This window comes from Phaseolus vulgaris, chromosome 11 (genome assembly GCF_000499845.2).
Source record: "Phaseolus vulgaris cultivar G19833 chromosome 11, P. vulgaris v2.0, whole genome shotgun sequence".
Taxonomy (NCBI): Eukaryota; Viridiplantae; Streptophyta; class Magnoliopsida; order Fabales; family Fabaceae; genus Phaseolus; species Phaseolus vulgaris.
The window spans coordinates 29,178,209-29,192,760 of NC_023749.2; the positions used below are offsets into that span (position 1 = coordinate 29,178,209).

Below are 14,552 nucleotides of genomic sequence, written 5' to 3' on the forward strand. Positions count from 1 at the left end.
GACCTTTCCAAATCCTCAAGAGGATTAATGACAATGCTTATGAGTTAGATATGCCTGATACATTCTTAGGTAGTCATACTTTTCATGTCAGCGATCTAACTCCTTTTTATGTAGGTCTCCAGAATTCGTGGTCGAATTCTCTCCAACTCGGGGAGTATGATGGAGATCAAGATCAAGAGAACATAGAGGCCAATCAACAAGATCAAGAAGAGGTGGAGACACAAATAGAAGACGCCCATGGAGGTCAAAGTCCACCTCAAAGGCTTACAAGAAGCATGTTTAAAGCTTTAGGAGCAAGAGGACATTTATTTTCTCTTTTTGTAATTTCTTTAGTTGAAGGTGCTTAGAGGGAAACTTTAGAAACCTCTATTGTTATAGCATCTTTTAGGCTTTAGTTAGGAACTTTAGGGGGGGTGTGTTAGTAGATAGGTGTAGAAGTAGAATAGGAGGTGCCAAAGTGAAAGAAGGAGTCACACCTTCCTCATGGCTTGAAATAGGCGCCGGTTTTAGCTAGCTTTAGGAGGGAAATTTGAATTGTTTTAGCTTGCATTTTCAGAACCTTAGGCTATAAATAGAGGTGCTCTCTTTGTAAAATTGAGATTGGAATTTATCTAAAGAAACTATGCTCAAAATTGGAGTGAGCATTGGAGAGCTTTTGAGCCTTCTTCTCTAGTCTTAGCTTGAAGGATCCATGGTGTCCTCAAGTGGCGGCAGCACTCTCATATAGGAGCAACCACACTTCTAGTGGCGAGATCATTCACCATTCTTCCATCTTCATGAGCATTCTTTTCTCCTTCCTTTCTTCTCTTGTTAATTTCCTTGTCTTAGCTTGTTTCCTAGTTGTTTTGGTTCGGCAATTTCAGCTTGTTAATGTGTAGCTATGGTTCATTTGTGTTCTTGGCTGTTCTTCATCTTTTCTTCTTCAATTCCAGCATTTTGATTCGGTACCTTGCTGTTTTATTTTTGTTAATTAGTGTTTTTGCCTTTCCTCCATTTCTTTTGGTTCAATTTGACAATATGTGGAACATCCAAATGAGTTGGGGATTTGGTACTAGTTTTTGGTGAGTTCTTGTCTTAGAACATTGATCCAACTCTAAGAAAAGTGCCTAAATAATGTCCAGCTCAAGGTGATTCCTAAGAATGTCAAGAATCATTCTCTATATGGCTAGTGGAGTCACATCAGAGTATTTCGATCACCTTCAGAGCATCGAGTCACGGTGTTCCGATACGGAGGTGTGTCCCCTTTGATGTTTCTCGCTAGCTGACTTGATCGTCGGAGTGCGAACGGCCGCGAGGGCGCTCCTTTGTTCACTTCTTTCCAGGTACTCATAGACGGAGCAGAACGAAGGTGCCCTAGCTCGTGAGGACAAGCCACGCATAAAGACGACCAGGTCAACCGGCGGGAAGAATTTAGATTCTCGCATTTACATTTTTCTCTGCATTTCCTCGTTCCCCTGTTTTCTGGGTTTTTTCGCGTGGGTAGGGTTTCTTGGGTTTCTCCTTAGTTTCACGCCATAGCCCTATTTGCTGAACCTTTGCTTTTTCTCTTCCCAGTTTCCTCAACCATGGCGAGAACAAAAGTCACCGCTAACCCTCCACCTCCCAGCATTAACTATAAAGCCTCGTATTCTTGGGCCTCCGATAGGCTCCTTGCAGAAACTTCTTCCCTCACCACCATCGCCGAATGGAGGGCTCACCTAGATAGTGAACCTCTACAAAAGTCATTCGGGAGGGTACACGATGCTTATATCTTTGTCTGTCCTTGTACAGCTGGCGAACTGGTATGTGTTGATAACCGCTCCAACGATGGGGAGCCTTTCTTCTTCTTCTATCAAACGGTGTTCAAATGCATCGGGCTACGACTCCCTTTCAACAACTTCGAAAGGGAGCTGCTTACAGAGCTCAACGTGGCCCCCGCCTAGCTGCATCCCAACAGCTGGGCCTTTATCCGGGCCTTCTCCATTCTCTGCGGCTTTTTCGGCCATGTCCCCTCAGTGGACGTTTTTCTACACTTTTTTGAAGCCAAAAGCCCTGGGAACAACTTGTGGGTAAGCCTGAGTGGGGTGACGGGGAGAGTCATCTTCACCTTATTCCAGCAATCCTACAAGGGATTTAAGGGTAAATTCTTCAGGGTTTGTTGTTCAGACCAAGATTGCACAGCCCTAGACGGTTTTCCACTATACTGGGTGGAGAAACTCAAGTTCAAGAAAACCAAGATTGTGGATGAACTTTCCTCAGCTGATCGCGAAGTATGCCAGTTCTTGGCCAGCCTAGGTGTGGTCTTCAATACTGCGGAACTCATAAAGCGTGGGTGCAATCCCACCGCCTCATCTAACTACTTGGGTATAGGAACCTTTCACTAACCTTCTTCATACATTACTCTGCTCATGCTTCTTCTATTTTTATTAACTCACACTCGTGCTTAGTTGATACTTGCTTAGCTGATACATGCTTTAGCTGATGCTTCTGCTTTAGCTTGCTTATCTAATTCTCAGTTCTTCTTCTTTGGGGCAGGCATGGTGATGACTGAGGAAAGAAGGGAAAGACTCGATGGGGTCTTGTCTGTCCGTGGCAATGCCACCACAAGCAAGGCAGGCCCTTCCACACACCCGACCCCTTTTGCTTCTCCTACCACACCTCTCGCCTCTCTTGTCCAGGCCATCCCAACACCTGCTTCTCCACACCCTGTACCTGACCCTGCCTTACCAGCTACAGCAACAACTCCCGCTTCTCCAGCCCCCATTGTGGCTATACCACTGGCCACACTTAGGGCTTTTCCTCCACCAGCCCCCCTAGAGAAGAACAAGAGGGTGGTACTCATTGCCTCTGATGAGGATGAGGATTATGTGGATGGCTCTGCCTTTAAGAGAAGGAGGACCAATGCAGTTGCCACCTCTCACTCCTCGTCTGATAGGCGTCTCGCCTCTCTTAGGGACACCCCCCAGCGCCTCCTCACCTCCACAACATCTTGCTCTTGAGGAGGGAGCTAAGACTGTCCAAGAACCCATTCCTGCACCTGCTCCCGAGCTTCCACGGGTCATTTAGCACATTCTGAGGGGCGTCCAGCAAGAGGCTCTGGGAAACTTAGATGATGGAGCGCTACCCAAAAACATGGCCCTCAGCCTTGGTGGGTTGCTCGCTCGCGCCAACTTTTCTTCCCACCAGGCTGAGGTGAGGGCTAAGGAGCAGCAGGCTCTTGTTGATGAACTGACTCAGGTGAAAGAGCAGATGGATGCACAAGCCCAACGCTTTTTTATCCAGGAGGCCGCCTTAACTGAGGCACTTGGCGTGGTGCGAAAGCTTAAGTTGGAGAACAACAAGAGGCTTCACGATGAAGGTCAGAAGTACACCACTCTTATGGCCAAAGTGGTGGCTCTGCATGCGGAAATAGTGACGTTCAAAGATGCTGCTGCCGCCAACCAAGCCAAATTGACCATCCTGGAGGAGCGCTCTCTTACCCGAGAGGTGCTCTTGGGTAAAGTCGAAACTGATCTTGCTAGGAAGAATGAAGCCCTTGAGAAGATCAAAGCTGAACTTGCTGAGCATGCCAAACTCCTTGAGAAGAGTAAAGAGGAGCTTGCAGAGAGAACTGAAGCCCTTGCGAAAACTGAGAAGGAGATGGCTGCCCAAGCTGAGGGATTCAAGAAGGTCTAGACAAAACTCCTCGATGACGCTGCGGATGCCTATGCCGTCGGGTTCGAAGATGCTCTATCTTAGGTTGTTTGTAAACACCCTGAGATGGACACTTCATCCTTTGCTACAACGAACCATGTCGTCGAAGGACAAATCGTGCCAAGGATTCCTTCCCCACGGTACTACTTAGCTTTTGTTCTCAAAAGTTGTATTCTTAAGAACCTTTCACACTTTGGATGTATCTTACACTTTTAACTTAACTGCTTTGCTCATTTATGCTTGTAGTTTTACTTGCCTCCTCCACTAACAATGCTTCTGTTACTAACTTCATTCGCTATTCTGAGTAACTTGCCTTCTCGAACTATAGGTAGCACGCCTTGTTGTTTTTTAACTTTTTCGTCAAAACAATCTGTAACGAGACAAGTGTGCGTGGACCTTCAATTGTCCTTAACTTTCTTTCTTACTTGAGTATGGGAGCCCCCTCTCTCGTCACTTACTTCGTACTTTGCGGACTTGAGGCATTCAGCCTTAAGAGCGTTACTGGCCTTACCATCGCGCAAAGGCGAAGGAGGACTTACCTTGGCCGAAGCCTACTGTTTATGCTTGGTGCCCACACTCGAGGAGGCGCCCCCCGTCGCTCTCTCTCGATGTGTCTAAACACCAGGTCAATCGATCGGCTTGGTGCCCACGCCCGGAGAGGAGGCGTCCCATAGGGAACTGCCACCCTCCTGAAGGTGTCTAAACACCAAGTCTACCGGTGTACTTGGTGCCCACGCCCGGGGTGGAGGTGGCCCAGAGGGCGCCCCTACCCTCCCTCGGGGTGTCTAAACATCATAGCAACCAGTTCACCACCGAACAGACCTTACTATTTGCGCTTGATGCCCACGCCCGAGGAGAGGTGTGCCAAAGCAACGCCGCTCGTCCTCAGTGTGTCTAAACATCAATGCGATCAGCGCACTTGGTGCCCACGCTCGGAGGAAGCGCCCCCCGCCGCTTTCCTGAAGGTGTCTAAACATCAAGACGACCGGGCACTTGGTGCTCACGCCCTAGGAGGGGGCGTCCCTAAGGATACCGCCTCTCCTGATTGGGGTGTACACACCAATGCGTCCGGTCCTTCACTGATTTAAAATTTACTTTCGCACTTGATGCCCACGCTCGACGGAGGCGCCCCCCGTCGCTTTCCTCGAGGTGTCTAAACATCAAGGTTGCGGGTTCGTTTCTTACTGAACCGTGCCATCTTTACTCGGTACCTCCTTACATCGTAATGAAAACTTGAGGTTACATATGCTCGAACTGACTCTTTATTAGGTGACCTCATTAAAAAACCCCCGAAAGGGAAAAAGAGTGTCCCCTTAAACTGTATACAATGCCGAGTTTTTAACTAAAATAAAACTTGAGATTTGCTGCGTTCCAAGTACGAGGGATGTCATCTCCCTCCAGAGTCTCAAGCCCGTACGCCCCGTTTCCCAGGGCCTCGGTTACCCTAAAGGGACCGGTCCACTTGGGGGACAACTTGTTCTCCAATTCGTACGGATGAGCCTTCTGCATTACCATATCAACAACTTGGAACTGCCTGGGCTTTATGTTGGAACTGTACTGGTGTTCCACCCTTCTCTTCAACGCCTCAGCCTTGATCCTCGCTTCCTCTCTAACCTTGTCCAAAAGATCCAGATTCACCTTCCTCTCCTCGTTGGACTCATCGACTATAAAACTTTGAAAACGTGGCGAGCTCTCGTGAATCTCCACCGGGATCATCGCATCCGATCCATATACAAGGCTAAAGGGTGTCTCCTTAGTGGAGGATTGAGGTGAGGTGTGGTAAGCCCACACTATCATGGGAACCTCTTCTGCCCAGTTCCCTTTAGCTTTCTCGAGCCTCCTCTTCAATCCTCTTAGCAAGATTTTGTTAGTGGACTCCACCTGTCCATTCGTTTGGGGGTGCTCGACAGACGCGAACACCTGCTTTATGCGGACCTCTGTACACAGCTTGCCCAACTGCTGGCTGGCGAACTGTGTGCCGTTGTCGGAGACAAGATGCCTTGGTACAACAAAGCGACATACGATATTCTTCCACAGAAAATGCTGCACCTTGTGAGCCGTGATCTGCGCCACTGGCTCGGCTTCAATCCACTTCGTGAAGTATTCGTTGGCCACTATCAAATACATCATCTGCCTTATTGCCAATGGGAAGGGCCCAGAATGTCGATTCCCCATGTATAGTAGGGCCACGGACTATAGATGGACCTCAACTCTTCTGGTGGCGCCTTGTGCCAGTCGGCGTGATGCTGACACTGCTTACATCGCTGGGCGTACCTTACGCAATCTTCTCTTACTGTCGGGCAGTAATACCCTGCGCGCACAACCTTCGACGCCAGAGACCTACCACCAACATGGCTCCCACAAATTCCCTCGTGGAGCTCAACCATTATTCTCGTGCACTAATCCCCGCTCACACATGTTATGATCGGGTGTGTGAACCCGTGCCTGAACAGTGCTCCATCCACGAGGGTGTACCTTGCGGAGTTTCTCTTCACTTTCTTGCCCTCCTCGGGCTCTACTGGGAGTATTCCATCGGCAAGGTAGCGCCTATAGGGCGTCATCCGCGTGTCCCCCTCCTCCAGCACGCATACCTCCATAGGATCCTTCCCTCCCGGTGAGACCGGATAAACACTTACGCTGGGCGTCCTCAACTTGTCCTGAGTCAATGACCGATGACTCGTCGCCCTTCCCTTAAACATACTGATCTGGAGGACGCTTACCCTGTTATCTGCAACAAACGTTCGTGGCGTTTTGAGGGTCTCTTGTATGACCGTCCTTTGCCTTCCCCCCATGCCCGAGTTGGCAAGCTTCGCGAGCATGTCAGCACAAGCATTCTGCTCCCTTGGGACGTGTACCAGCTCGAACACCATGAATGCCCCCTTCAAAACTTGAGCATAGCCCATGTATGCAGTCATTTGTGGATCTATGGCTTTGTACTCCACGATTACTTGACCTGTAACTAACTGGGAATCAGTCTTTGCCAGCAGACTCCGTGCGCCCATCTCCTTGGCCAAGAGCATTCCAGCTATTAGGGCCTCGTACTCCGCCTGATTATTACTCGCCTTAAAGGCGAACCTCAGGGCCTGTTCGATCAACAGCCCATTCGGCCCCTCCAAGATCACGCCGGCTCCACTACCCTGCTGATTGGAAGACCCATCATTACTACCACCGTGAAGCTCTGGAAGTAATGACGGAGCCTCTTCGCTGAGAACACCACGACCAATGCTGCTTTCTCTAAGATTCGGTACCTTGCTTCTGGCCCTTGTAGCACCTTGCTCACGAAGTATATCGGCTTTTGCGTCTGATCCTGCTGCTGAACAAGTATTGAGTTGATCGCCCGCTCGGTCACCGCGAAATACAACCGGAGGGGAGCGCCCATTCGTGGCTTGCACAACACGGGGGGAGCGGCTAGGTAGTCCTTCAGCTTGAGGAACGCGACCTTACACTCCTGAGTCCACTCGAACAAACTGTTCCTTTTTAAACACTGGAAGTAGGGGTGGCCTCTGTCTCCTCCAGCGGATACGAATCTGGACAGGGCCGTCATCCGCCCTGTCAGCTATTGTACCTCTTTCACCGAGGCGGGGCTCCTCATGGCGAGGATCGCCGCACACTTGTCAGCGTTCGCCTCTATCCCACACTCGGTGAGTAGGAACCCTAAGAATTTACCTGCCTCGACCCTGAATATGCACTTTTCGGGGTTCAACTTCAAAGGATACTTAGCTATGGTAGCAAATAGCTCTTCCAAATCAGCTATGTGTTGTCCCCTCTCCCGCGAGGTCACCACCATATCGTCTACGTAGTCCTGCACGTTTCTTCCCAACATAGGTGCCAGGATCTTATCCATCAACCTCTGATAGGTGGCGCCCGCGTTTTTCAGGCCGAACGACATCACCGTGTAACAGTAACAGGATGTCTCGATCATGAACGCTGTTTTGCACTCGTCCCGGGGGTGCATCTTGATCTGGTTGTACCCAGAGAACGCGTCCAAAAAGCTAAGCATCTTGCAGCCCGAGGCTCTGTCTACCAACGCGTCGATGCTTGGCAATGGGTATGAGTCCTTTGGGCACGCCTTGTTGAGGTCTGTGAAGTCTACGCACATACTCCACTTCCCATTGGCCTTCTTAACCAAGACCACATTGGCCAACCACTCCGGATATTGAATCTCCCTGATATGGCCGACGTTCAACAGCTTCCTCGTCTCTTCATGCACGACTAGCCGCCTTTCTTCATTAAACTTTCTTGTTCTCTGGCGCACGGGTCGGACCTTGGGGTCCATTGTGAGGCGATGGCATAAAAAATCCGGGTCAATTCCTGGCATGTCCGAGGCGGACCATGCGAAGGTGTCCAAATGGCGTGATATCACTTCTGCCACCTGGTTCTGTTCCTCTTGGTCTAATGATCTGCCTAACTTGAACGTCTTACCACTGATCTGCCTCTTCACCACATTCTCAGCCGGCTCAGGCTGCCTCTCCCGAGCGTTCTCTGTGCAAGATACGCCTATGTGGTCCTCTTCCATGGGTATTGCCTCCACAGGCGCCTCCTCCATGGGTTGGCGTTCCACCACCATGAATATGCCCCTCCTTGTTTTAAGGCTATTCTCATAGCACTTCTTGGCTTCTTTCTAATCGGATTTGATCACGATCACCTTCCCACTGAGATCGGGCAGCTTCAACTTCATATGGCGTGTAGACGACACCCCCCCTCAGTCGATTCAAGGATGGCCTTCCCAACAAGATGTTATACGCCGAGTCGGCGTTTACCACTATATATCTTAAGTTTTTTGTGCGAGACGCGATGCCATCTATAAAAGTCATCCTCAACTCCAGATAACCACGCACCTCCACTTCATCCCCTGCAAAACCATACAAACATCCCGTGTATGGCCTAAGCTGATCAGGAGACAACTGCAACTTATTATACGTAGGCTAGAACATCACATTCGCCGAGCTGCCCTGGTCTACGTAGGGCCTTCTCAGTGTGTAAGATTTCCTTGTCAGAGTGTGACTCGCGCGGGGGTGACTGCATGGGTGCCAACTCATACACCCATTCCTTGAGTCACTCACCCTAGGAGATCCCTACCTTCCTTACGTGCCATGCATGCAGATCACCTTCTGGGACATGACCCTTCATGGGTCGTGTTTGTCCCAGTAGCTTTCCAATGGTGGTGCGTACTGCCGCGTCTCAACACCTCATGCACATATCCTTCGTCAGTTGGGTCTCTCCCTTCTGGTACTAGGGGTGTGGCTTGAAAACCACCTTTCTTTATCTATTATTGTTGTCTGGGATGCCGAGGCCCGAGGCCTCGCCGCCCCTACTGGGCTGCCTCCTATTGTGCCGCCTTCTCCACGGTTATCACTACCCGAGGGATCAGGAGGGGACACCCCTCTGGCTTAGGCGCCTTCATGGTGTTGAACCTGGGCGACGCTCGAGGCCAGTCAACGCCCAAGGCCTCCACGCCCCTCCACGCCCCTACCGTATGCCGCCTCCCCGTCGACCACTTTACCCCTGAGCGCAACAAAACTCCTTCCAGTCTTGCAGTATTTTCCAGTGGACCCTGTGATGTGAATGCAATAACAAGAATACATGATTCTTTGACATTCTTAGGAGCAACTTGAGTTGGCCATGAAATGGCACTTTACTTAGAATTGGATCAATGTTCTAATTCAAGAACTCACCAAGACTTTGCACCAAACCAAAGCTCATATGGAAGTCCATATATTGTCAAATGGAATCAAACAACAAGGAATGAAGAACAAGAATTGAAAGCTGGACAGAATTGAAATATACAGCTACTGCACCGAACAGAAAATGAAAACAAAGCTGGAAAACACCATTTAAACGGTGAAAACGATGAAGAACACTAAAACAAACAAAATTACCGATTGAAATTGATGAACAAGATGAAGGAAGATGACTTATGTGATTGAAGCAAGGATTGGGAATGGACACGCCACTTGGATGATGAATGTTCCAAGATAAGTGCAGATTTACCGCCACTTGAATGCTCCCAATGCATCACAAGATAAGACAAGGAAAAGGAGAACTAGTCTCACAATCACTCACAAATGGAGCATAGTAACTTTACTCTATTTTTCCAATCTGCATTGTGAAGGACCTAAGCCCTCCTTTTATAGGAGCAAGGGCTGTTCATTTACATAGCTTATTCCCTAAGCTACCCAAAAAGCTCCTAAGATCGCACCCCCCTTACTAAGCTCACTCCCCAAGCTTCTAGAATTTTCTAAACTAAAGCCTAAAGATGCTTTTACAAAAGAGGTGTCTAATGTTTCCCTCCAAGCACCTTTCTAAACACTATTCTATATTATTTACAATTTAAAAGAAACTATAAAGAGAGATATTTAATTGAAGCCTATTCTTGAAAGCTTGTAGACTTCTTTGGCGTTAGGCTTGATCCTCTCTTTATTTTATGTCTTCTTTTAATTTTGAGAAGACTAGAAGGAAGAACTTCAAATGTGAAGGTGAACGACCTCTTCCTTCATTTATAAAAGCCTCCTTTATTTGATTCTCATCACCCTGCCCTTAAGTCCCACTACGTTGACCCTGCTCGATGCCCGAGGACCGTATGGTACAAATAGAAAACACCTGGAATTACAAAACCAGTAGCTCTATGATCAGTTCTTGCACCATAGCAAAGCTTTAACAACAATCTTGCTAAACTTTGAAAAAGTTATTTCAAAACCGAATCTTTAAACTCTCTCTTGATTCCACAACAATGTTTAAACTTGTATATAAACATTTGAAAGAAGGCTATATTTATAGCATTTGAAATCTAGCCGTTTAAGGCAACATAACATAGTCAAATCAGTTTTGTTCTCATTTAAAACAGTTGAAACAAGTTTTCAAAAAACTGTTAGCACATCACTCATTTAACCGGTTTGAACCACGATTTAATTGGTTGAATGGGTCAGGTAGTTACATAACCAATTCAAAAAACCATTTCAAAACCTCATTGCCAGCTAAGTGACAAACAACCGATTGTCTCGATAATTCAACCGGTTGTTTTTCCTTTGCATGGAAAAACACTTTGTTTCTTTTAAAACTGATTGATCAAGCTTTGTGTAGAAATCAAGGACTGATCTTAACAAAGATTCTAAACACCATAATCTAAAACCAAACCCAGAAAGCAGCACAACTTTAGGCTTCATGTGGATTTGAAACATCAAAGCTCCCATGTTCAACATAGGTGTCCTTTATCATAAGGGGGGGGGGTGCACTTATCACTTTAGCTTGTTTTTGAACTATTTTCTAGAAGAACAATCCTAAGGTGTGGTTTGACTTAGTCAAATCCTAAAGGCAGCCCCATTTTTTAGGTTTCCCATCCTACCCTTGCTTCTTATTTTCCAAAGCACCATCTCCTATAAATAGGGTGCCATACTCCATGTATTTGACATGTTGAATTTGAATAGAAAAGTTAGTCTGCACAATTTGTGTGAGGTGTTTGTGAGGGTTTTTCCTCTTAGCATTAGGTCTCATCTTGAGTGATTTAAGAGCTCTCAAGTGGTGGCCATCAACACTTATCTTGGAGGAAAACCACACTCCAAGTGGCGTGTCCAACTCTCTTCCATCACATAAGCATTTCCTTCCTTCATCTCTTCCATTTTTTCTTATTTTCCTCCATTGTCAATTCGATTTCCATCATGCTTTTATGTTTCCTTTCATGCTCATTTAATTTCCGCCCTTCATCATCAATCATCACATACTTGTATTTTTCATTTTCCCTCTAGAAGTGAACCTTCGCACTTACTTAACCACTTGGTTAAGTTCGTGTCCAGTGGAGATCTTCTTTAGGTTCTCACCATAAAATTGATAAAAATATCAATCCTAAGTAAAGTGTCATATCTAAAATGGAATCATCTAAAATCAACTCTAATGTGGTTATAAGAGCTTAGGTTCTTGAGCTTATTTTGCTTTGAGTTGATTTGGCACTTTACTTTTCTTGCACCTTTAATTCCTTGTTTTTACATTCTGTTCAGCATGGGTGCTTTGATGTTTCAAATCAAAGTTAAAGTATGAAATTGTGCTACTTTTTGTTTGGGTCTAGATTAGAATTTTTAGAATCTATGTTAAGATCAGTTCTTAATCCATGCACAAAGCTTAATCAATCTGTTTTAAAGAAACAAAGTGTTTTTCCAAGCAAAGGGAAAACAACCGGTTGAATTATCAATATAATCAGTTGTTTGTCACTTAGTTGGCTTAAAGGTTTTGAAACTGTTTTTGACTTGGTTATGTAATTGCCTAACGGTTAAATCGTGGTTTCAACTGGTTAAATGTGTGTTTTCATAACAGTTTTTTGAAAACCTGTTTTAATATTTTAAATGTGATCAAAACTGTTTTAGCTCATTAATGTTGCCTTGAACGACTAGAATTCAAATGCTATAAATATAGCCTTTCTTTCAAAACAAAATAAAAAGTTTTACAAAGTTTGAAATAGAGATTGAGATTTGTTTTTTAAAGAAGTTTCGAAAGATTTGCAAGATTGTTGTTAAAGCTTTACACTGGTACAACATTAAATTATAAGGCTTCCTGTTTTGTATAATCCCAGGTGTTTTCTATCCATTTCAAGGTTCTTGTAATTGTTCTTTTATTACAATTGTAAAGTGTGTGAAATCCTACAAAGTCAGAGGGTGTTTTGACTTGAGGTGTGTAGTATTGCAAAGAGGGCGAGTGGGTCTTGTGGTTTTCAAGGTCACCTCTTTGCGGTGTGTGTGTGTAATCTGGATTTGATTACTAGTGGAACTCAGAGATTATTTTGAGAAATGGATGTAGCTTAAGGTTGAGTGAACCAGTATCAAACTGTTGTGTAATCTCTCTATCTCTAACCCCTTATAACTGTTTGTGTTAATTCTTTCTCTGCTACTGGTATAAACAACCGATTAAAACGCAATTTCAATCGGTAAATATTTTGAAAACAATTTCTATATCATTATTTGATTGTTTTCCATAATTGTTTATCTGTGATTGTTTGATAAGGTTCATTCTTAATGAAGTTTTGCGAAAATCTTTGAGAAACAATTCACCCCCTTCTTGTTTTAAGCTATCAATTTTAACAATTGGCATGAAGAGCTAGATTCTTGAAAAATATTGAAGTTTCTATTTCTTTCTGAAAAAATCTTTTTACATGGCTGACAAGTTGCCTTTTGGGGAAGGTGCTTCCATAAACAGGCCACCATTGTTTTGTGGGGTCAATTACCAGTTTTGAAAGGTGAGAATGAAAATGTTTATACATTCAACTGATAAGGGTATTTGGGAAACGATTGAAAATGGTCCCTTTATACCTCAAGTCAAAAGAGATGAGGTTTTGATTGATAAACCTTCATCTGATTGGACTGACGCTGAAAGTAAAAAAGCCAAATTTGACTGGATTGCCAAGAATATAATCACCTCTACCTTGAGTTGTGATGAATTTTTCAGGGTATCACAATGTAGCTCAGCAAAGGAAATGAGGGACATCCTTGAAGTCACACATGAAGGGACAAACGATGTCAAGCGAGCCAGAAAGCATGTTCTCATTCAAGAGTATGAACTTTATAGAATGGAGAAGGGAGAAACCATTTGTGATGAGCAAAAAAGGTTTTCTCACATAGTGAATCACTCTATGAGACTTGGTAAGACTTTTGACAAGGAGCACTTGAACATCAAGATACTGGAATGTCTTGATAGAACATGGCAACCAAAGGTCACTACCATCTCTAAATCGAAAGATTTAACATCAATGACTATTGCATCATTGTTTGGTAAGCTTAGGGAACACGAGCTCGAAATGAATAGGCTTGTTTTTCAAGAAAGTGAGGACAAACATCACAAGGGTATAACACTCAAAGCTTGCAAACAGCAACAAGACTCAAGTGGAAGTGATGAAGTCACCATGAGTTTATTGTCAAGAAAATTCAGCAAGTTCTTGAAGAAGAAGAGTCAAGCTTCAAAGAGGTATGGTTCTAAAACACCCAATGATTTTAATATTAACAAATACACTTGTTATGGCTGTGGTGAACAGGGTCATATCAAAGCAGAATGTCCCAACAATGAAATCAAAGAAAAAACAGATTTAAAAAATGAGAAAAGGGGAAAAGCTAAAAAGGCATATGTGGCATGGGATGACAATGAAGTTTCATCCTCAAGTTCTTCTGATGATGAAGAAGGAAATATCTGCCTTAAAGCATCTGTGTCCAGCAACATGAGTTCATCATTTTCAATCAAAGGTAACATCTACTATCAATTGCTTGAAGCTTTCAATGAAACTCATGAAAGGCTAACTGATTGGCACTTTCTCACAACCGGTTGAAAGGCCTTAATAACTAGCTAGAAAAAACGAATCAAGTCTCTAGAAGAAGAGTTGGGAAAAACAAAAGAAGATTTTGAAAACCTTGATCTTATTTACAAAAACTCATCTTGTAGCTGTGAGTCAAAAGTTTGTGAAAATCATGAAAGAAAGATTCAATATCTTTTGAAAACCGTGGGCAAACTTACAATTGGAAAATCCAACTTTGAAGATGTTCTTGCATATAAAAATTGTGTTTTTGGAAAAGCTGGTTTAGGATTTTATCCTCAAAGCAAAGAAAATGGAATTTCAAAACCTTTTTCAACTGCACTAGAAAAAAAATCGGTTAAAAGGTCGATTCAACCGGTTGTTACATGCTTCTGTTGCATGAAGAAAGGTCATTCAATTAGGTACTGTAGGTTTCGAAAATCTCATGTGCCTAAAGGGATCTTTAAATGGATTCCCATATGTTTTGACGGTTCCAAAGAGAAGACTAACACAAAGGGTCTCAAGTTTTTTAAGGGATCAAACCTTGTGATTTAACAAGTCTTGTTTTGCATATTCTTGGCTCTACTTGGAGGGTCAGAAAGAACAGGATCTCAAG

General features: G+C 44.8%; 3 protein-coding genes across 3 annotated transcripts; 2 read left to right on the plus strand and 1 right to left on the minus strand.

The window, feature by feature from the left end:
* Nucleotides 1-3,111: 3,111 nt before the first annotated feature.
* Nucleotides 3,112-3,654, plus strand: LOC137838781 (uncharacterized). The gene has a single exon (XM_068648008.1). It carries the CDS (start codon nt 3,112-3,114, stop codon nt 3,652-3,654), a length of 543 nt encoding a protein of 180 aa, XP_068504109.1.
* Nucleotides 3,655-6,071: 2,417 nt separating this feature from the next.
* LOC137838792 (uncharacterized) lies at nt 6,072-8,239 on the minus strand. Its single transcript, XM_068648019.1, has 2 exons — nt 7,339-8,239; nt 6,072-6,943 (listed from the first exon to the last, which is right to left on the minus strand). Exons 1-2 carry the CDS (start codon nt 8,237-8,239, stop codon nt 6,072-6,074), a joined length of 1,773 nt encoding a protein of 590 aa, XP_068504120.1.
* Nucleotides 8,240-12,898: 4,659 nt separating this feature from the next.
* Nucleotides 12,899-13,972, plus strand: LOC137838796 (uncharacterized). The gene has a single exon (XM_068648022.1). It carries the CDS (start codon nt 12,899-12,901, stop codon nt 13,970-13,972), a length of 1,074 nt encoding a protein of 357 aa, XP_068504123.1.
* The last annotated feature ends 580 nt before the right edge of the window (nt 13,973-14,552 follow it).